At 38.0% G+C, this 22,865-nt stretch overlaps 1 protein-coding gene across 4 annotated transcripts in view; it reads right to left on the bottom strand.

Moving 5' to 3' along the window:
- Window positions 1–22,865, bottom strand: part of CUPIN1 (cupin superfamily member 1) — a 38,815-nt gene that overhangs the window by 11,217 nt on the left and 4,733 nt on the right. Inside the window, exons 2-4 of one of the 4 annotated variants that reach the window (XM_085005427.1) lie at window positions 4,485–4,592; window positions 1,882–2,118; window positions 1,178–1,384 (exon numbers count right to left, since the gene is read on the bottom strand). In XM_085005427.1, coding sequence (XP_084861553.1) covers window positions 1,178–1,384; window positions 1,882–2,118; window positions 4,485–4,568 — 528 coding nt within the window. In that variant the 5' untranslated portion in view covers window positions 4,569–4,592. 4 annotated transcript variants of the gene reach the window in all.

Genomic DNA, 22,865 nt, shown 5'->3' with positions numbered 1-22,865 from the left:
ATAATAACCTATAACAGAAAAGAATCTGAAAACAATATATATGTATAACTGAAATACTTTGCTGTACACCTGAAATGAACACAGCACTGTAAATCAACTACACATTAAAAAAATATATTGTGTAGGAAAAAAAATTGTTTTAATTAAAATGTTGTATGAAAAAGACAAAAAAAAAAAAATTTTTTTTTGCCCCCTTTGGGGCAATACCACCTCCACTAAGCATGCAATAGTTCTAAATTCATGGTAGTTTGAAAAGACTGAAGACATATTTTTTTTTGTAGATATTCACAGAGACATGCATGTGTGTGCATGTGTGTGTTTCTGTGTATATTCATACAGACGTGTATTTTCCAAATAAGAAAAAGTCTGCATACAATTTTAATGATAACAGTAATAACACAGTGCTTTTACTATATGTCCAGCCATTCTTCTAAGTGTTTAATTTCATATAGATAAAACTCTATTCCCTCTTCTTGTAAATTCTAAAACAGAATGAATTGTGCAAGTATAAAAAAAGGGGTTTTATTAACAACAGAAATATGTCACAAACAGCTGGCTGATCTATTAACAAGATCACTAGGAAAAGAAAAAACTCTGAAACTTTGAGAGCTTAGTCACTATGGCTTCCCCAGTGTCTGGAATACAGATGCCAACCCATAAATTACATTTTGTAATTAATGAATTATTTGAAATGCAAGTAAGTACATTAATTTCACTTCCAGCTCTACTTCGCTTGACTTCCAAAAAATTCTGAAAGGTCTAAACTACAAAAGGGCATCCAATTGGCCTGATCTCAGGAACTCCAAGCTGAACATCAGCAAATTAATTTGTTATTCCAGTCGCTGCTTTTTTCCTTAGAGGAAAGCTGTAGTGTCTTTGATCATTAGATCAGAGCTACCAGTTTTAGCTTTGGCTCAAAGGATGGAACAGTGATCTTAGTTTAACAGTGTATGAAATATGATTTCATACTGAAGAAAGAAGTTCAAAGTGATGCCAAGAATAATTAAAACAAACAGGTTAATGCTTCAAGGCACTGCTAACTAATCTAATTGAGAACACAGCCAAAGCCTGGATGTTGTCTATCACTTAGTTAAGTAGGTTTTGCAACAACTGAAATAATAGCCTGAGGATACATAGCATAATGCTTAAGGACAGAACATGGATAAACTGGTTTTACCTGTACAAGATAGCCATGTTCATTAGCATTGAAGTGCCAGTGAGGGGCCCGTAGGCCACTACTTTTTATTCTCAGGGTCCCCAGAGTCATCTGTGATCTCTGACTGTTCAAGCTACTGCCAAAGGCCTCTTCTTCAATGCTGAGATAGTCTTTGACGTTGTTCCTGTACCGAGCCCACTGGATTGCACCTCCAGGGAACTCAAACACCTGAAAAGTCATAAGCAAACCATCAGCATACAGGACACTTTCTGAGGAACATGAGACAACCATGGCCTACAGAGTAAGAGGGAAGCTCAATGGATAAGGCAGTGGTAGTGCAGTGAACATCAGAGTGCCCAAAAAGGAAGAGGAAGCCTAGGTCTGCAAGACTAGGAGACCACAATGGTACATGCAGTACTATCCATCCCTGTCAGACATGAAAAAGAACATCCATCTTGGCAAGAGAACAGAGGGCTTTCTCTATGTCCACCTGCACTTTTCCCCTCTGGCCACACATAAAAGTACTAAAGAAAAACTTTGCTTGCAGCCAACATAACTCAACTTTCTCCTTTTCCTATTCCTCAGCTTCCTTCAACAGGACGGCCCACAGCTACTTCCTTTCAGTGAAGGGAGAACAAAGCTTAGCAAAATAAGCAATGGAAACTTTGTTTTGAAATCACCATTTAAAATAAATGATTCTTTTTCTTAGTATATGTAATCCATACCTTGGATTTAGGTAAATGATTGAGAAACTGGAATTTTGGATCAATAGCCTTTTGCATGATGGGAATTGTTGCCGTTTGCAGAGGCTGGGTTTCGGGTTGTAAATGAACATTTGAATGGGGCTGAGAGTTGTTAACATAAACCAAGGAGAGAATCAGCACTCCAACTGCTGTGGTAATGGTACAGGCCAAAAGACACACAAGGAAAATGCTCATCAGTGACCACTGCCTCTTCTTTTCCTAGGAGAAACCATGAAGCCATTATTCTCTACTCTTGATGCAATACAAATATTGCCTCCTTCTCAATTTGCTCTTTTATTAAAAAAAAATGCATCTGTGAAATAAGTAAACTAAGCAAAAGAAAACGTGTAAATAAATCCACACACACATACATTCACAGTACAGTCAGGCCCAATAAGGTTGTTCCCGATCAGGCCCTGTCTAACCCTTACTTATGTGCATGATTGCCTCCCCCTCCTATGTGGAAAGTTTAATCTTTAAACCCCTGCATGATTGGCCTGGCCCCTGGCTAACTATAGTTCTAGCCCTGGGACCAGAAGGCTCCAGCATATTCAGACATTAGCAGGAAACCGTGGACCTCGCAATGTAGCTAATCCAGAGCTGTGAGACGATGCAATCTAAGAGTCCCCCTGGAAACGAAGGAGCCTTTCTAATGTCATGCTCCCTATAATTAGTAGCCTCCCTCTCCCCTGTGTAGGGAAGTTTGCTGCTGTGTCCTGCCTACCCTCAGCCAGACACCGTGGGGTATCACTCTTGGACCTTTGCCTCTGACTTGTAAGATTCCCTGTCCAGTGGATCACTGATGTCTTTGTCACTGACTCTGGGTCCTTCTTCAGTCTAGTGGCTGGGCAACTGCAAGGACCGCAGGGCATAGCCCAATACTCATACACATACCATATACCTATAGCTGACATCCAAATAAACAAGGATAAAAATAAATGAGGAGCTGGGACACAGAATAAATTACTAGAAAATTAAGTACCCAGTTACGTTTGTATATGCAATGCATTCCAAGTCAATTATTCCCTTTTTACCAGTTTCTTCACCTGAAATCAAAGAGGTCACAAGGAGTATTTTCTAAGAACTTTCTGGTTCCAGAATGTACAAATGCATTCACATGAACAGGTACATGAATGGGAATAAATAACATATCAGTGACCAATAGGCCTGACAGGTCTCTGTCTCTCTCTCCTGTCCCTCTTTCATTTAAATTGTTTCATTAAATTCTCTTCCTCCTATGTATTATCCATATGAGCTACTGACCCATCTACCAAGTCATAATATTTCCATGTTACTATTTTCTGGTGTCACATCACAAATGCATGCTAAAAAATATTATTTCTGTTACAACCTATATTACTGAAAGCTGCTAAGAAAATACACACCCTAACATTCGAACCAATTTGTCCTCATTCCTCTGACCACTATAATGATGCTCATAAGCAATGATGTGAAGGTCTCCTTTTCCACTGCCCTCTAAGTTCCTCGCCTATCTCCCTAAGAAAACATATCTTTGATTACTAATAACTCGAACATAGACATCCTTACTCTAATATTCTGACATGTTCAAAAGAACACAAATAACAAATATTGGCAAGGATGTGGTAAAGGGGAACCTCAGACACTGTTGGTAGGAATGCAAATTAGTGTAAGCCACTGTGTAAAATAACACGGAGGTTTCTCAAAAAAACCTAAAAATAGAACTACCATACGACCTGGCAATTCCACCCCTAGCTATATATCCCCAAACCCCCAAAACACTAATTCAAGGCCCCGATGTTCATAGCAGCATTATTTACAATTTCCAAGGTATGAAAGCAACCTAAGTTTCCATCAATAGAGGAATGGATAAAGAAGATGTGGTACACATATACACCACTCAGCCATAAAAAGGAATTAAATTTTGCCATTTGTAGCAACAAGGATGGACTTGGAGGGCATTATGCTTAGTGAAATAAGTCAGAGAAAGACAAATACTATATGATATCATTTCTATGTGGAATCTAAAAAATACAACAAACTAGTGAATATAACAAGAAAGAAGCAGACTCATAGATATAGAGAACAAACTAGTGGTTACCAGTGGGGAGGCGGGGGGTGAGGGGGTGCAATGTAGGGGTTGGGGAATTGGAGGTACAAATTATTGGGTGTAAGATAAGCTAAAAGGATCTATTGTACAGTACAGAGAATATAGCCAATATTTTGTAATAACTATAAATGGAGTGTAACCTTTAAAAATTGTATTAACATTTTAATTCTTTAAATTCTTAAATGGTATATTTTATATAGCATAATTATTTATCAGCATATTCAGTATAACATTGTATAAGATATTATACTGAAAAATAAATAACTCAATAATGTCATAAATAATGATAAATAGAAAGCTGGGCCATTAAACAGCAAAAGGAGTTAAGAGTTTAGGAGAGAGAAGGCAAGTCAGGAGATACACAGAGCAGGAAATGCTACCTTTCTGAAGAGAGTCACTTGAAAAAAGCTAGTCTTGAGAGATTGTTTCTTGAGCTCTGCATAAAGGTTTCAGGAGGAACTAATTTCAAGATGTAAACCTACATGTACATTCTTACCAGTCTGGAGATGGTGGTTGCCTTCCCCATAGACACAACGTTCTGTTTTGCATCTTCATGCATTTCAAATGCTAAGTTGTCCATTGGCAAAGAGGGGCAATCAATTCACTGAAAAAGAGGAAGGAAGAAGGAATGTAGTTTAGCAAATGGAGAGATTCCTGAGAGGAGAAGAATAGTAATTCTTAAGGGAGCACTTATATAGAGATGAAAGTTAAGGAAAGGAAATAAGGAAGCTCTTTCTTAAACAATAATCTTGGTTGGAAAAAAAACCCCTAGAAAGAATTGCCAAATCAGAGGCCAATAAAACACTTCTTTTGGTCCCCAACTCTTTGCTCACAGATGACACATAAACATAGTAATAGTAGCTAACATTTACTTCCTCCTCTCAGATAAGTACTAGGTACACTACTAAGTGTTTTACATACATTATGTGATTTAATTTTTATAGCAATCCGGTCAGGCACTATGATGATTATTCCCATTTTGTAGATTAGGACACTGAAGGATGAAGAGGTGTGATAACTGCCCAAAATCACACAACTAGTTTTAGTGTCAGAGCAGAGCACCTTTGATCAAGATTCTTCCATGACATCGCTTCTCTGTAGTTTGATGGTGGGTGCTTAGTCGAGTACCATCTTTTTTCACCCAAATCAATTATGCCTCTAAATGATGTGACTGATTTTTCTATGTGTTTACTTGATAATTTTGTTACCTAAAAGTTAAAATTCATTTTGCATCATCTTTCCTGGTGATGAGTTGTGGCCTGAGTAATCTAAAAACTACCACTATAGTCCACAAAGCAGTCACCCATTCTTCTTTTCTATCTTCCTACCTTTATTCCCTCAATAAACATGGTTGGATGCCTATTCCATTTCAGGTTGTATACCACTCTGCACATTAAAAGGCCTTTTATTAGCCTTTAATGTAGTAGGAGAAACAGAAAAGAAAGCAAAAAGTTCCCCCAACCCCTGCCAAAGTGTGCTGTGTTATGGCAGAAGTATGTGCAAGATCTTCCAAGAATAAACAGAGTAATTGTGTCTGAGATGAGACAAAAAGGCAAGCGCTCTTTGAAATCATAATTTTGAGCTGACCCTTTAGGTCCCAACATGGCTTCACTTGGTAGACATGCTTAGTTACACTCCATTTCATGTTTCAAGCTTGCCTGTAAGTAGTTTAGTAAAAAAACACATGGTAAAAATATAGACCCTATCTGGGTCATGCAGCTCAAGCTCTGACAAAGCCGAAGGATAACCTATGCTCAAGCGATAGGGAGTTGACTTTGTGGCTTTCCTACCATATCTCATCAAATCAAAGACACATAAAGTCACATAACAGTGACTCATATCATTAGCCTTTCCCACAAATACCTGGAATTTAAATGCATGGCATTGATTTTTTTTTTTCTTTTTTTTTTTTTTTTCTTTTTAGGGCCACACCTGTGGCTATGGATGTTCCCAGGCGAAGGGTTGAATCAGAGCTACAGCTGCCAGCCTACACCACAGCCACAGCAACGCCAGATCCAAGCCTTGTCTGTGACCTACACCACAGCTCACGGCAATGCTGGATCCTTAACCCACTGAGCGAGGCCAGGGATTGAATCCACATCCTCTCGGATCCTAGTCAGGTTCGTTAACGGCTGAGCCATGAAGGAAACTTCTCATGTCATTGCTTTTTGATGTCAAAAAATATTTTTAAAAATTGTTTATTGGTGGGGCCCCCAAGGTGATTCCCTCATCTTGTGATCAGAGTACCAGAAAACATTTTTCCTGTGACATTTTCCCTTGCATTTGTTAACTAGAATGAATTCTACATTTTAACATCTCTAAAAATGGGATGTGCTTTACAATGAGCAGTCTCTAAGACTATAATTTGTGTGGCCATGCCAGTTACATACAAGATGAATATCAGTCCTGCCAATGGCTGTAACCAGGGCATAAGTTTACAGGGTATGATTAAGTGTTAACTACATGGACTGGAACCTAAGAGCTAAGACTTTTAAAAGGAGGGTATGTCCCTACCATCTCCGCTCCTCCTTTTACCAGCTGGATGTGGTGATGCCCTGAGGGGATGGCAGAGCCTCTAAGAGGGAAAGATCCCTGATTTACTATGTATAGGAAACCCATCTGCCAACCAAGAACACCCATCTCAAACTCTTTCATAAATGAGTCATAAAGTTCTGTTTTATTGCACCATTATACATTTGGGCCATCTATTTTTTTTTTAACTGAAACTAAACCAATTTATACCTCTATGAATTCATATCTCTAGGCTTTACTTCCAATAAGCTGCCAGGTTTATACTTTGAATGTTTTATCTCCATCACAAGGGCTGGGAACACACTAATAATTTGGCAAGTGCTAAGAGCTACTGATTGCAGTATCTATCAAAGGTATAAACTGAATACATATTAAGATATAACTATTCATTAAATGACTTGAGTTTATTTTCTTGGAGCATATCCAATCAAAAAATATTACTTTTTCTTAGAAAAAAATTGAGCAAACTAGATTCTTCCTTTACTCCATACTGGTAGAGGAGTTAAGGAAGCACTTCCGTGTTTCAATAAGAACATTTCCCCAGACTCCCCCATTTCTAAGTTATCTGCCTTCTATAATGATTCAGGCAGAAAAACCTGATAAGACGATGTTGGGAAATTTTTTGATTACTTCCTCTGAAATGTCTACCAGTAATAAGATTGACCGATGCTCTTATTATGCAAATGTTCTTATCTATTGCTTAATTTTCAGATGACCAGACACTGGAGACAGTCATCAAAATTATAGAAGATAGAGACACTTGCCCCAAAGACTCAGTAATGTAATGATTCATACCAACTAACATGCACAAGGGAAATTAAACAAGACATTAAAGATATTAAAATATTATGTTTTATGGTGCCCTGATAACAAGATAGGGAAATCATCTTAGTGGCCCCACAGATAAAACTTTATTATTTTGAATATTTTGTCACCTCAAAATCAATGCCATATATTTAAATTTCAGATATTTGTGGGAAAAGGCTCAAAACCTGTTCCCACTGCTCTCACAGCCCACCATCACCCATTCCAGAATGTTCTCAGGAAGAATTCTAACACTGCAAGTGTTACATGGGCACAGGTTTCTAAAACAAGAGTCAAAGAAGGTAAGGAGCTGGGAAAATGCCCTGAACTTTGCAAAGAAAATGAAAATATTCTATCCATGCAGCTCTATATAACAATCTGATCATGGACAATTCCTCAACCTTGCTAAGTCAGTTTTCCTTATGTGTATAAAATTAAGTCTAGATTTTAAAACCCTTAAAATTGTCTAGCTCTATTCACTTGACCGGGGGTATAATTATTTTGAGAAATAATATTAAACTGCTAATGACCCAAGTATATAATGACCCTCTCAGAGGCAATCATACACCTTTCGGGGGAATTTGTGTTAAACAATGTCAGTGCATATTTGCTGAAAAACATTGACATTATGAGCCGGTAACACATCCCTCAACTCTTTTGTATTCTTAGTCTAACACAGTCTATAAACTGTGATCCTGTTTGTTTGTTTGTTTGTTTTTTAGGGGCCACACCTGCAGCATATGGAAGTTCCCAGGCTAGGCATCAAATTGGAGCTATAGCTGCTAGCGTATGCTACAGCCACAGCAATGTGGGATCCTAGCCATGTCCACAACCTACACCACAGCTAATGGCAATGCCGGATCCCTGGCCCACTAATTGAGGCAGGGACTGAACCCACATCCTCATGGATCAAATCACATCCTCATGGATTCATTTCCACAAGAGGAACTCCATTGATCCTTTTTTTAATTCGCAAAGATTTGGAATAAAAATACATTATTTCTTTGAAAACCATAAATCTTCAGTAGCTACAATTTCATTTCCTATCTGTGTCAGCATTGTATAATCTCCAAATACAGTAAGTTCTTCTGAACATAGTTCACTGTTCTTTACACCCATCTATCAAGTGCCTTTTCCTTGCTCCCGTCTATCTAAACTCTAATACCCCAAACTAGGTTAATCTCTTCCTATAATACATTTTCAGATCACCTGTTTCATTTGAAGTTGTCATTTCAGTTATATGTAAAATTATTTGTCGCATGAATGCCTCCACTGCGAGATTATAGACTACACAGTGTAGAGACATCATCATCAACATTTAGTATAAGGCCTGGCACTTAATAGGCTTAATTGAATAAACAATTGACTCTTATACCATCTTTACATTCAACATAATCACATCTCTTCCCCAAAACCATCACCAACTAGTGCTTCATCACATTCAGGCTTCATCACTCATCCTTTATCTTACCCTTCCAGAATGCTAGGAATGTTAAACAGGAGAAAATCCAAATAGTCAGTGAAATCACATACAAAACTATTTTGTTTTGTTTAAAAAAAATGCAGGGTATGGGAATGTGACAAGTTAAATAAGAAATATTAATGCGAATTTGTATAGATATTTCCAGCTCTCTACTAAAAGCAGTCCAACAACACCTTTAGTAGCTGTGGTTTTGCCCTCCATCCACTCTTGTGTGCTTCTCTAATATCCAGACTTTGGTCTCTAACATAATTCCCTGCAATGAGGAAAAAGAATTGGTTCCTTGGAAGGATGTTATGAGTATGTCTTATGGCAGGAAGAGATCAGGAGGGTCTATAATAACTTGTTGATACTAGAAAGCAATAATGCTTTTAAGAACGTCAACACAAAGGAGGATGTCAGGGGCTCACACATTTGAAATCTGAACTTCAAATAACAGTTTTATTGTAGTTAACTGGAATATATTAAACCCGAAAAAGATTCTAAGTTCATAATGATACTCAATGAATAAAAGGTAATATAAAGTATTGATAATGGTAGCTGTAATAGAAAAGGATAAATAAAACATTTATATGAAATAAGTAGAATGAGTAGAATAGTATATTTTAATAAGTAGAAGAATATTAATATATAAGGACTTTGTTTTTTCTACTAATGACATATCTAATTATAAGTTACAGATATATTACTTCTATTCAGATACCACAGTAAACATAGAAAGAGAACAACGAGTAGATAAGTAATCCCAGGAAAAGCAGGAGTACTGAGGAACACCAATGGTCATACATAATAACTGTAAGGAAGAGGATCCAATGGTTAATCAGCACTTTTGGTACATGCAATTACAAAGCAAAAGAAGGGTTAAAACTCTATGTTCCAAAAAGATGGATTAGCTAAGTTTCTAAAGAGAAGAGATAATTATAGAGCAAATCCTCATCTTCTAGGAGAATAAACTTCTAGATGGTCCTACTAATCATAATAAAATTATTTAAGGAACATACATATTTTTAAAATGCCAACACACTGGGTCTATAAAACATAACAGGACAATGGCTCAGGTACTTCTGGCCATGGGAAATTTAAAGATTAAATTATTTCTGGGATAAATGCCAAGTTTCAGAAGTCAGATCTATATGAAAAATAAGTACTTGCAGAGGAATGAAGTAGTGACTTTGAAGAAAAAATAATGGAAATCACCCAATCAGGACAGAAGACAGAAAACCAAATGAAAAACATGAAAGCAATATAAGAGATCTATGGGATAATATAAAGCAGGCCAATCTACACATAATAGGAATTCCAGAAGAGAAGAAAAAGAAAAGAGGATCAAAAAATATATTTGAAGAAATTATGTTCAAAAACATACCAAATCTAAAGAAAACAGGTATTAAGATACAGGAAGCACAGAGGGCCCCAAACAAGTTGAACCCAAACAGGCCCACACCAAGACATATTATAATAAAGATGGCAAAAGTTAAAGATAAAGAGAGGATTTTAAAAGCAGCAAGAGAAACACAAAGCATTAATTATAAGGGAATTCCCCGATTTCTCTACAGAAGCACTACAGGCCAGAAGAGAGTGGCAAGATATATTCAAAGTTTTAAAAGAGAAAATTTGCAGCCTAGAATACTCTACCCAGCAAGAATATCATTTAAAATAGAAGGAGAAATAAGGAATTTCTCCAACCAAAAAAAGCTAAAAGAGCACAGCAGTACTAAACATATTCTAAAAGAAATACTGAAAGGGCTTCTCTAAGTAAAAAAGACATAAGAAGAAATAGGATGGAGGCAATCACAATTAGAAAGCAAAATCACTTAAATAAGCCAGTATACAAATCCAAAAGAAAAAAAAAAAAAACCTACTGAAAAAGTGATGATAAACACAAGGAACAGCAAAAGGACAAACATGAAGATGTTAAAAAAGGACTTTGAAATCACAGAATGTGGGGGAAGGAAAGTAAGAAAATCTAGGCTCCTTTTTTTTTTTTTTAATAATGTGTTTGAGCTATATGACTATCAGGCTAAAGCAAGCAGATACAGGAAGGGGTTGATATACTTAAAAAACAGGGCAACCACAAATTAAAACCAAATGTTATATTCACAAAAACTAAAAAGAGAAGTACACAAGCATACAAAAAATAGAAATCATCCAACCAAAAAAAGGGACAAAAGAGAAACATAGAATCAATTAGAAAACAAGGTTCCCGTCGTGGTGCAGTGGTTAACAAATCCGACTAGGAACCATTAGGTTGCGGGTTTAGTCCCTGCCCTTGCTCAGTGGGTTAATGATCTGGTGTCGCCATGAGCTGTGGTGTAGGTTGCAGACGCGGCTCAGATCCTGCATTGCTGTGGCTCTGGCGTAGGCCAGTGGCTACAGCTCCGATTTGACCCCTAGCCTGGGAACCTCCATATGCCGCGGAAGCAGCCCAAAGAAATAGCAAAAAGACATAAATAAATAAATAAATAAAATAAAATAAAATAAAATGGCAATATACATATTTATCAATAATTATCTTAAATGCCAATAGACTGAATGCTCCAATCAACAGACACAGAGTGGCATACTGGATAAAAAAGCAAGAGTCTACAATACGCTGTCTACAAGAGACTCACCTTAGGGCAAAGGACACAGGTAGATTGAGTGGGAGTTGCAATACTCACATCAGACAAAATGGACTTTAAAATGAAGCCCATAAAGACAAAAAAGGACACTATTTACTGATAAAAGGATCCATTCAAGAAGAGAATATTACATATTACAATCATCGATATATATGCCCCTAATACAGGAGCACCCAGATACATATACAAATACTAACAGACATAAAAGGAGAAATTGATGGGAATACAATAATAATAGGAGACTTTTAACACCCCACTCACATCAATGGACAGATTCTCTAGATATAAAATCAAGAAGGCAACAGAGATCTTAAATGACAAAATAGAAAACTTAGACTTAGTTGACATTTTCAGGACATGATATCCAAAAAAATCAGAATATACATTCTTTTCAAGCACACATGGAACATTCTCAAGGATTGACCACATACTGGGGCACAAAACTAACCTCAACAAATATAAGAATACAGAACTTATTTCAAATATATTCTCTGACCAAAATTGAATGAAACTAGAAATCAACAGCAGAAAAAGAAATGAGGAAAAAATTGATTACATGGAGACTAAACAACATGCTACTAAAAAACCAATGGGTCAATGAGGAAATCAAAAAATACCTCAAGACAAATAATAATGAAGACACAACCATTCAAAATCTATGAGATGCTGCAAAAGCAGTGCTAAGAGGGAAATTCATAGCGATACAGGCCTTCCACAAAAAAGAAGAAAAATCTCAAATCAACAACTTAACCCACCATCTACATGAATTAGAAAAAGAACAAACAAAACCTAAAGTCTGCAGAAGGAAGGAAATCATAAAGATCAGAGAGGAAATCAAGAAAAAAGATTCAAAAAACAATAGAAAAAAATCAATAAAAACCAAGTGCCGGTTCTCTGAAAAGGTAAACCAAATTGAGAAACCACTGGCCAGACTCACCAAGAAGAGGAGAGAATAAACCCAAATAAACAAAATAAGAAATGACAAAAGAGAAATCTCAATGGATACTACAGAAATACAAAAAACCATAAGAGAATACATGAACAATTATATGCAAACACATTTGACAACCTAGTAGTAATGGACAACTTTCTAGAGACATATAGGCTGAATCAAGAAGAAATAAATCAACTGGACAGACTGGTCACTAGAAATGAAATTGAATATGTAATAAAAACACTACCTACAAACAAAGGTCCAGGGCCAGATGGCTTCACAGGTGAATTCTACCAAACATACAAAGAACAACTTACACTCATCCTCCTTAAACTTTTCCAAAAGGCTGTAGAAGAAGGAACACTCCCAAAGATATTATCCAAAGCCACCATCACCCTAATACCAAAACAGACAAAGATACTACCAAAAAAGGAAATTATAGGCCAATATATTTGATGAACATAGGCACAAAAATTCTCAACAAAATTTTAGCCAACCAAATCCAACAATATATAAAAAAGATTATACACCACGACCAAGTGGGATTCATTCCAGGTTCACAAGGATGGTTCAACATATGCAAGTCAATCAACATACACCATCAATCATAGACCACATTAACAAAAGAAAAGTCAAAAACCACATGATCATCTCCATAGATGCAGAAAAAGCATCTGACAAAGTCTAACATCCATTCATCATAAAAAATCTTACCAAAGTGGGTATAGAAGGAACATACTCTAACATAATAAAAGCCATGTATAACAGACCCACAGCAAGTATAATACTCAATGGAGAAAAGCTGAAAGTCTTCCTGCTAAAATCTAAAACAAGACAAGGATGTTATTCACCACTGTTATTCAACATAGTATTGGAAGTCTTAGCCATAGCAATCAGACAAAAGAAATTAAAGGTATCCAAATTGGAAAAGAAGAGGTAAAATTGTCACTGTATGCAAATGACATGATACTACATATAGAAAACGCTGAGGAATCCACACAAAAACTACTTGAACTCATCAATGAATTGAGCAAAGTAGCACAATACAATATTAACATTTCAGAAATTGGTCGCATTTCTCTATACTAACAATGAAATACTAGAAAATGAATTTTTGTAAATACAATACCTTTTAAAATTGTACCCCAAAACATTAAATACCTAGGAATAAATCTGACCAAGCAGGTGAAATACTTATAAGTAATCAAGACAGAGTGGTACTGGTACAAAAAAAGACATACAGACCAATGGAACAGAATAGAGAACCAGAAATAAACCCAGACACACATGGTCAATTAATCTTCTACAAAGGAGGCAAGAATATAAAATGGGAAGACAGTCTCTTCAGCAAGTGGTGCTGGGAAAACTGGACAGCCACATGTAAATCAATGAAACTGGAACACACCCTCATATCATGCACAAAAATAAACTCAAAATAGGAGGTCCCGTCATGGCTCAGTGGTTAACGAATCCGACTAGGAACCATGAGATCACGAGTTCAATCCCTGGCCTTGCTCAGTGGGTTAAGGATCCGGCATTGCCGTGAGCTGTGGTGTAGGTCGCAGATGCGGCTCGGATTCCGCGTTGCTATGGCTCTGGTGTAGGCCAGCGGCTACAGCTTCGACTCGACCCCTAGCCTGGGAACCTCCATATGCCACGAGAGCAGCCCAAGAAAATGGCAAAAACACAAAAAATAAATTAAAAAATAAAAAAAATAAACTCAAAATGGTGTAAAGACTTAAACTTAAGACAAAACACTATCAAACTCCTAGAAGAGAACATAGGCAAAACATTCTCTGACATCCAGAGGGTCTGGAGGAAAGGAACCCTCCTACACTGCTGGTGGGAATGTAAATTGGTACAACCACTATAGAAAACAGTATGAAGGTACCTCAGAAAACTAAAACTAAATAGGGAACTATCATATGACCCAGCAATCCCACTCTTGGGCATATATCTGGAAAAAAACTTTTCCTTGACAAAGATACATGCACCACATGTTCACTGCAGCACTATTCACAATAGCCAAGACATGGAAACAATCTAAATGTCCATTGACAGATGAATGGATTAAGAAGATGTGGTGTATATATAAACAATGGAATACTACTCAGCCATACAAGAGAACAAAATAATGCCATTTGCAGCAACATGGATGGAACTAGAGACTCTCACACTAAGTGAAGTCAGAAAGACAAATACAAATGCCATATGATATCACTTATATCTAGAATCTAATATATGGCACAAATGAACCTTTCCACAGAAAAGAAACTCATGGACTTGGAGAAGAGACTTGTGGTTGCCAAGGGGGAGGGGGAGGGACTGGAATGGACTGGTTATCTGGGGTTAATAGATGTGAACTACTGCATTTGAAACGGATAAGCAATGAGATCTCGCTCTATAGCATTAGTAACTATATCTAGTCTCTACAATTTTCATAATACAAGTCTAATGACAAAAATTGAATTCTTTTTGGGGAGATATTTTCCTTAATTGGGATTCAAAATTAGTACTCCTTACTAGCAAAACCAATTACAAATGTTCATCTGTTAAGGCTGACCCCTATCAGATTTTACATATTCTATCTTTGAAAAGGTCTTTTCACATAGAAAATACTGACAAATACTGACACCAATCCATAAGCATATTTTAGTTGAGCATATTCATTGTTTGGAATGTATGTAGAGAAATCTATTAGATTCTTCTCTCGATATTTGCCTTTTTAAAATACTAATGTGGAACAGTGGGTTAAGGATCTGGCGTTGTCTCCGTGGTAGCATAAATTCTAACCCCAGCCCAGCCTAGTAGATTAAGGATCCAGCATTGCCTCACCTGTGATGTAGGTCACAGCTACAGCTCAAATTCGATCCCTGGCCCAGGAGCTTCCATATGCTGCAGATGCAGCCTAAATAAATAAATAAAACAATTTAAATTACATAAATCATCTCCAAAAGAAGGCAAAATGAAAGCTCTTCGACTACACAACAGATCTTTAAATTTGGAAATCTCTTTTGTACTTGCATGGATGGCCCCCAAAATGCTGCTGAAACTAGTTTGGCTTTAAAAATCCATCTACTGCAGATTTGTGGAGGAGTGGAGATCTTGCTTTGTTTCAACATTTGAAAGCAAGGGAAGTATTTGAAATACTTAAAATTCAAGCAACATTTGCTGTCATCAAAATGACTTTACCACAGTGTAAGATGTGCATATAATTGATGTTTTCCCTTGCAACTTTAGGTTTATTTCATTAAGAAACTTATGAAGTCTGCCTCAAAAGCTAATTTCCAAAGCCATTCAGTGTTCCATTAAGTGGAACTGTGGTCCTTTTTATTAACAAAGATTTTAATTTTGGTTCTCAAAAAATCACAATAAAACTTCACCACTAGTGAGTCATCAAACTGATGTGTAGTAGGGTAAGAAAGAATATTCAGCTTCTATCTGATGAAAATTCACAAAACTGATAAAGTTTAAGTCCACAAAAGCAAATGAATTTCACCATTGACATTAGTTGTTCAGTAAAACATTGTAGACTAAAATGTTTTCTGCAAAGCACCAGCTAATGAGTTACACCACAAAGAAGCTATAAATACCTTACATTTTCACAAGATTGGAAATTTGCACAATTAATCTTTTTTTCTGCTTCACACATATTTTTATCACTATTAAGTTGTAATACATCTTAGCAGATTCCCCTTCAGGTTTATTGATTTTTCTTAAATTCTTTGAACTACACCCTTTCTAGTTATAACATGCAGACTATTCATAGAGGCTAATTCTTTTGTCACTTCAAACTCAGCGTTGACTTCTCGTCGAGAGACATGTTTCTACAATATTTTCTTAGCCTCTTTGCTGAAAACTCCATCTTGTCCTGCTTTACTTTACCCCATCTTCCTGCTTGAAAAACAGTCGCAGTGCTGGTGAATGACTTAAGCTTAAGCACAATGGTGATTCGCCTGCTTTATGACTATTTCTATTACACTGTTTATAAACTAGCTCCTATACAACCCGTGGTTGCTCACTTAAAGTCAGTAGCTTTGGAAAAACCCTAGTTGCAATTTCACCCCTTACTTCAACTCAGCCAACATTAAAAGCATTCCTGCCGGCCCTCTTTTTGAGGTCCAAATATGTGATTCTTGGACAAGATACTCTTCAAATCAATACACCTAAGCCCTCATTTGTGTCATTCCTGACAAGCGAGGCCTTCCAATAGCCAGAAAGTCCCCTGCTATGCAGTTAAAGCTACGAGTTTGGACTTTCACTTGAATCTAAGGATATGGGTCATAGAGAATGCTATAAAAACTAGACATTTCTAGAATCAAGAACTGGGATAGAGATGCCAACTCCTAGTTTTACAGTGCAGAACTCTACAAAGATGACTCAAAGGGGAGACCCCTTTCTATCCCCACAATTGGGAACCCCTGGCGTTCTAGTCACCCTGGCAGCTCCTCACCTCTACGCCTCATCCTTTACTTCTATACCTTACCCTTTCAAGTTTGGAGGTTCCTGTTTGTGGCCACAGCTAAGAAAAGGCCTGACATAGACTCTGGGCCCTCACATTTGACATCCCACTGTATACAGACTGAAACAGGGAGAAAATAAGTCACATGCAAACTAGGAAGTGGATGTTATCACGCCCCTGCAAAGGTATGTTATAGGGATGGTCACCAGCTGGGAGTCTGAAGTTTCCACTAATCTAAGCAGGGTCTGTTAGTTCCACACAGTAACATTATCAAAGTTTGTATTTTATCTTTTGTTGCCTCTGCCTTTTCTCCTTCCCCACCTCAAAATTTCTCTTCTCCTTGACGAGATAAATGTGTTGGGGAGGCTGTGGCCTCTGATTTGGTCTACCAGCTAACCCCACTTTAATATATAGGGAAAGAGGCCTGGAAGGATAATAAGGGTGCTTGCCTTGAACATCTACTCCCAACTCATGATACCAAGTCTATATCTTGCTAAAGAGCCAAAGCTAAGTATTCATCTTTCAAGGGCCACTGCCTTAGAATGGCAAAAGCATGTGCCTAGTATCAAACATCCTTCAATTATTTAAGTGTGGGCAGGGTTACAAGGGACAGATGGAGCACAAAGGCCATTAGTGGTCTAACTGGAACCCTGGGCTGAAGCACAGTGAAGAGGAGAGAATTGGGGTCCTAATCATAAGGCCTACAGTCTAAAGCATACACCTGGCTTACAGAATGGAGATGCTTCTTTGTCTTCAAATCAAAATCCCTTGGTGTTGGAAGGGAGGGGAAGGTAAGAACATTTCCCAATACACTGCAGCACAGTCTTCAAGAATTGTAACTGGAGAATGATTGCCACAGGCTGAGCTCTAAACTAGATTAAGAGGTAGTGGGCTAATCAGTTTCTTAACCTTGTCACTGGCAAAGTAGACAGTGCCCTCTAGTGGGAACTATTTTTAAACAGTCCTTATTAACATTGACCTGTATCTATGGAGCTAAATGACAATTATAACTAGCTGAAGTTCTGAAAACAAGTACTGACACAACTACTTACCAATAACAGCTAATACTGGACACTTCCTACGGCAAGGCACTGTGCTAAGCAAGCACTTTAGAGGTATTAGCTAACTTAATCCTTGCAACTGTGTGAGGCAGGCCTAGTTAGCTTTGATTTATAAATTGAAACTTACAGCTGCAACTTGCCCGAGGCATGCCTAGTTAGCTTTGATTTATAAATTGAAACTTACAGCTGCAACTTGCCCAAGGCACCCCAACCAATAAGGGGGAAAATATAACATTTACATTTTAAACTCTCTTAAGAAATCTCACTCAGGAAAACACACCAAAGAATGTGAACTACAGCAGAAAGTTAGGGAAATGTTTGCTGTATTTGCTCATTTTAATATTGATTGTGCTTTAATTAGGGGAAAATTAAGTAAATTTATGAATAAAATTTTTCATATTTCCTCCAGGTCCCCCCCAAAAAAATTGAGGACTGGAGTTTCCGTTGTGGTTCAGCATGTTAAGAACCCAACTGGTATCCATGAGGATGTGGGTTTGAACCCTGGCCTCACTCAGTGGGTTAAGGATCCAGCATTGCTGCAAGCTGTGGCATAGGTCACAGATGCAGCTCTGACCCAGTGTTGCTATGGTTGTGGTGTAGGCCAGCAGCTGTAGCTCTGATTAGACTCCTAGCCCAGGAACTTCCATACGCTGGAGGCATGGCCCTAAAAAGAAAAACAAAAATTAAGACTGAAATGATTTGAAAGGGTGCTGACTGATTAGCTGTTAGGGACATTAACAAGGTCCTTCCAGGGGCTCCTGTTATCAGAGCTTCTGAACCCCACTCCAAGACTTCTTTGTGCTGTTATCTGTTGTCTTCTTATACTTGTGTCCAAAATCTCTCATGATTCACTAAATACCATCTAGTACTGCAATCTTAGACAAATACATAGCCCTCTAAACAGTATTACAATAAATAAAACCTATATTGTGGGAGCTTATTTTTACAATGTAACATCATAGAAACTTCAGTAAATGTACTTAACAAGAACTAAGCTTTCTAGCTTTCTTTACTTCCTAGAGAAATTACTAACATAATGTACATTTACACCATGGCATCAGGCTTTAAGAACTAACTACTGGAGGAGTTCCCGTCGTGGCACAGTGGTTAACAAATCTGACTAGGAACCATGAGGTTGCAGGTTTGATCCCTGGCCTTGCTCAGTGGGTTAAAGATCTGGTGTGGCCATGAGCTATGGTGTAGGTAGCAGACATGGCTCGGATCCCACATTGCTGTGGCTCTGGCGTAGGCTGGTGGCTACAGCTCCGATTAGACCCCTAGCCTGGCAACCTCCATGTGCCGCAGGAGCGGCCCTAGAATAGGCAAAAAGACAAAAAAAAAAAAAAAAAAAAAAACTACTGGAAAGAAGGAATATTGTTGATTTTAGTATTTGGGAAAAAGTTTAATTTGACTGCTGCCACAAATCAACGTAGGGACTAACAACAAAAATTAACATTCACTTAAACCTGCATCAAAAACATTGGTCCATTTGCCTACAAGATAAAATCCAAAATTCTTAACTGAGCATATCAACTGCCCCAGACAGGCCCCCAAGCCACTTTTTCAGCCTCATTCATTCAGAGAACATTTATACAGCACTTTAAATTACTGCTGGGCGCTATTCTAGTTTTTTGGAGAGAAAACAGTGAATAATGCAAAGTTCCTACCCTCAACATTCAGTGAAGAAAAATAAAGTAGGAGTAAAGGGACAAAGAATAGGGGCATGGGGAAAGGTAGAGGGTGGGGGTGGGTCAGGGGAGGCCGGTCAGATAAAGTGGCATTTGAGCAGACACCTGAAGTGTGGGAGGGAATCAAGGGTTATTTGTGGAAAGACTGACCAGATGGAGAAAACAATACAAAGGCCTAGAGGCAAAGGCATGTTTGTGGTTTTAGCAGCGAGACCAAAGTGGCTGAGTCAGAGTAAATGGAACTGATAGGAAAGATTTCAGAACACTGTGGGATGAGGGGAGAGGGGCTGGCATATCACACAGGGCTTTTACGGTAGGGTAAGAATTTCACAAATACTCTGAGATGGGAAACCACTGGAAAGTTTAAGAGGTACAACATCGTGAGACATATTTTTCAAGGATAGTTCTTGCTATAATGCAGAGAATAGAACTGGGAAACACAAGGGTAGAATCAGCCTTGTCTTAATCTTAGTGTCTCCCCCAAGTAGGTCTATCACCATATTTGCAGGTAATGTTCACTAAGATCACATATCACTTGACCCTTGAAACAAAACTGCAAAGGAGCTATTACAAATGTAAGGGAATTTTAAAATAAAATCTTGGAGTTCCCATCGTGGCTCCACAGTTAATGAGCCTGACTAGCATCCATGAGGATGAAGGTTCGACCCCTGGCCTTGCTCAGTGGGTTAAGGATCTGGCATTGCCATGAGCTGTGGTGTAGGTCACAGATGAGACTCAGATCGTGCATTACTATGGCTGTGGTGTAGGCCAGTGGCTACAACTCCGATTTGACCCCTAGCCTGGGAACCTCCATATACCACAGGTGCGGCCCTAAAGAGACAATACATAAATAATAAATAAAATAAAATAAAATAAAATCTCAGGCAAGGTCAAGTAGCTTGTTGACAAATAAAGAGCTAACAAATGGTAGAATCATAATATAAATCTGCCTGATACTGAAGCAGAGGGTTCTCCCACTACAACACATGGTATTGTCAAGTTAATAAATTTTCTATCAGTTCTTTTTTAGCAATTCAAGTCTTTGAACATCTTGAGCTCTGCCTAGAGTAAATATTCTTCCATCCAATTTCTTTGATGGCAAACTTGTTCATTTTTCTACATCAATTCAAGCATTCCCTCCTGAGTGAAGTCATTCCTCATTCTTCAGGCCACTTAGCCACTCCATCATCTGTGCCTCAATAGCAGTTGCTCCATCTTCATTTTTCTGAAACAATACTTACCTAGCAGTAGTGTAATTGTATCCATTTTATATATTTCCATTATTGACTTCCTTATGATAGTCATACCTTGTCATCATTCCTCTCACCCTATACTCCCCTCTCCTCCCTCCACCTCCACACAGAGCCAAATAAATGCTAGCTGAATGGAATAATAAATTATCAAAGAAGCATATGTAGATTCTTTATGCATCTACCCTATGTCTTGGACATCTAGTGATACATTTTTTTTAAAATAGGAAATAACAAAACAGAGATACAATACAAGGTGATGAATGCATTAACAGGATGGAGGGAATCTTTTCACAATGTGTGTATATCAAATCATCATGATGTACACTTTAAATAACTCACGATTTTGTCAATTATATCTCAACAAAGCTGGAAAAAATTAGCTATGGTAGCAAGAAGAAAAAATAAAGTGGATGGAAGAGTTCCCGTCATGGCACAGTGGTTAACGAATCTGACTAGGAACCATGAGGTTGCAGGTTTGATCCCTGGCCTTGCTCAGTGGGTTAAGGATCCGGCGTTGCCGTGAGCTGTGATGTAAGTTGCAGACGTGGCTCAGATCCCTCATTGCTGTGGCTCTGGCGTAGGCCAGCGGCTACAGCTCCAATTCGACCCCTAGCCTGGGAAATCCATATGCCGTGGAAGCGGCCCAAGAAATGGCAAAAAAGACAAAAATAAATAAATAAATAAAGTGGATGGATAGCTAGACTTATATACAAATAACAAATCATTATGTTGTACATCTGAAACTAACATATGTCAATAGCATCTCAATATAAAAAAATATTGAAGTGCATATTAAAGAATTTTGCTTTTAAGTAGGGCCCTGGATCACTTGTACAATATAGACATTTAAACAAAATAGGGAAAGCTACACAGCATTAAAAAAAAGACTATTACGAACATAAAACTGTCCCCTGAAAAATTTAGAAACTATAAATAGCCTGAAGGACGGAAGGTGCATTATTTTTTGTTGGTTCCAACACTGAGAAGACTGAAATGTGCATGTGAAATTGTCTTAAAAGGTAAAATCAAAAGTAATTTTCTGTGGAAGCCATAGAAAAACAAATCAGGGCTTAACTGAAGCCACATTCTATGAAACAAAGCATTCCAGTTACAGGAAGTACTCAATTCACAGAAACATTTATATAAAAGCTATGTGGGGAGTTGCCATCATGGCACAGCGGAAATGAATCCGACTAGGAACCATGAGGTTCCAGGTTCAATCCCTGGTCTTGCTCAGCAGGTTAAGGATCCGGCATCGCTGTGAGCTGTGGTGCAGATAGCAGACACGGCTCGGATCGTGTTGCTGTGGCTGTGGTGTAGGCAGGGAGCTGTAGCTCCAATTAGACCCCTGGCCTGGGAAGCTCCATATTCCGTGGGTGCGGTCCTCGATGAAAAACAATAGAAGGAATGCACTCTACTCCTGACATTCCAATTTTCATTCATATAATTTCGGAATATTTATAACAGTCCCAGATTTCTAGCTCAGAATTTTGTTTTTACAAAATGATCAGATTCATTAGATTTTGAAAATACTGGCCCAAGCTTTCTCATTGGGCTTGTATTCTCAATGACTTCATATTTACACTATTTTAACTTTACACCAGGTTCTTGGTTTGGATGGGCTATGTGGTATACTGCAAAACAGGGAGGTCAGAGGCTGGTGAAGCATTTTGTTTTTCCCTTTTCTCCCACCAAATCCTTTCAAGAATCTGATGAGGTTCTATGCCAGTCATCAATTTCATCCTAAAGGGATTTACCTGCTGCTTTCTGGTAGCTCCACCACCAGTAAACAAGACGAGTATGAAGATAGTGGTGGTTCTTTGCCCTTCATAATGCCAGAATGTGGTTCTCCCTGGCAACTGCACAAACCTGGCTCAGGAAAGTGATCACCTTCCTTTGACCTTTCCAACAAATCCCTTATGCTCCTGTCCAGCATGTAGAGGGATCCCTCACTCCTTCTTTAGGCCTACAAACCCGGTCAGCAGCTGCAGCTTCCCTGAAACTTGGAGGGCAGCTTACTGCTTGCCTTGTTACTGAAAGCC

Source organism: Sus scrofa, chromosome 1, assembly GCF_054392235.1.
Source record: "Sus scrofa isolate SSC_HxYL_T2T_F1_AM1 chromosome 1, Sscrofa_HxYL_maternal_Yorkshire_Landrace_v2.0, whole genome shotgun sequence".
Lineage (NCBI taxonomy): Eukaryota > Metazoa > Chordata > Mammalia > Artiodactyla > Suidae > Sus > Sus scrofa.
The sequence above is the reverse complement of the archived record's forward strand: the minus strand, read 5'-3'. Positions and strand labels throughout refer to the sequence as shown.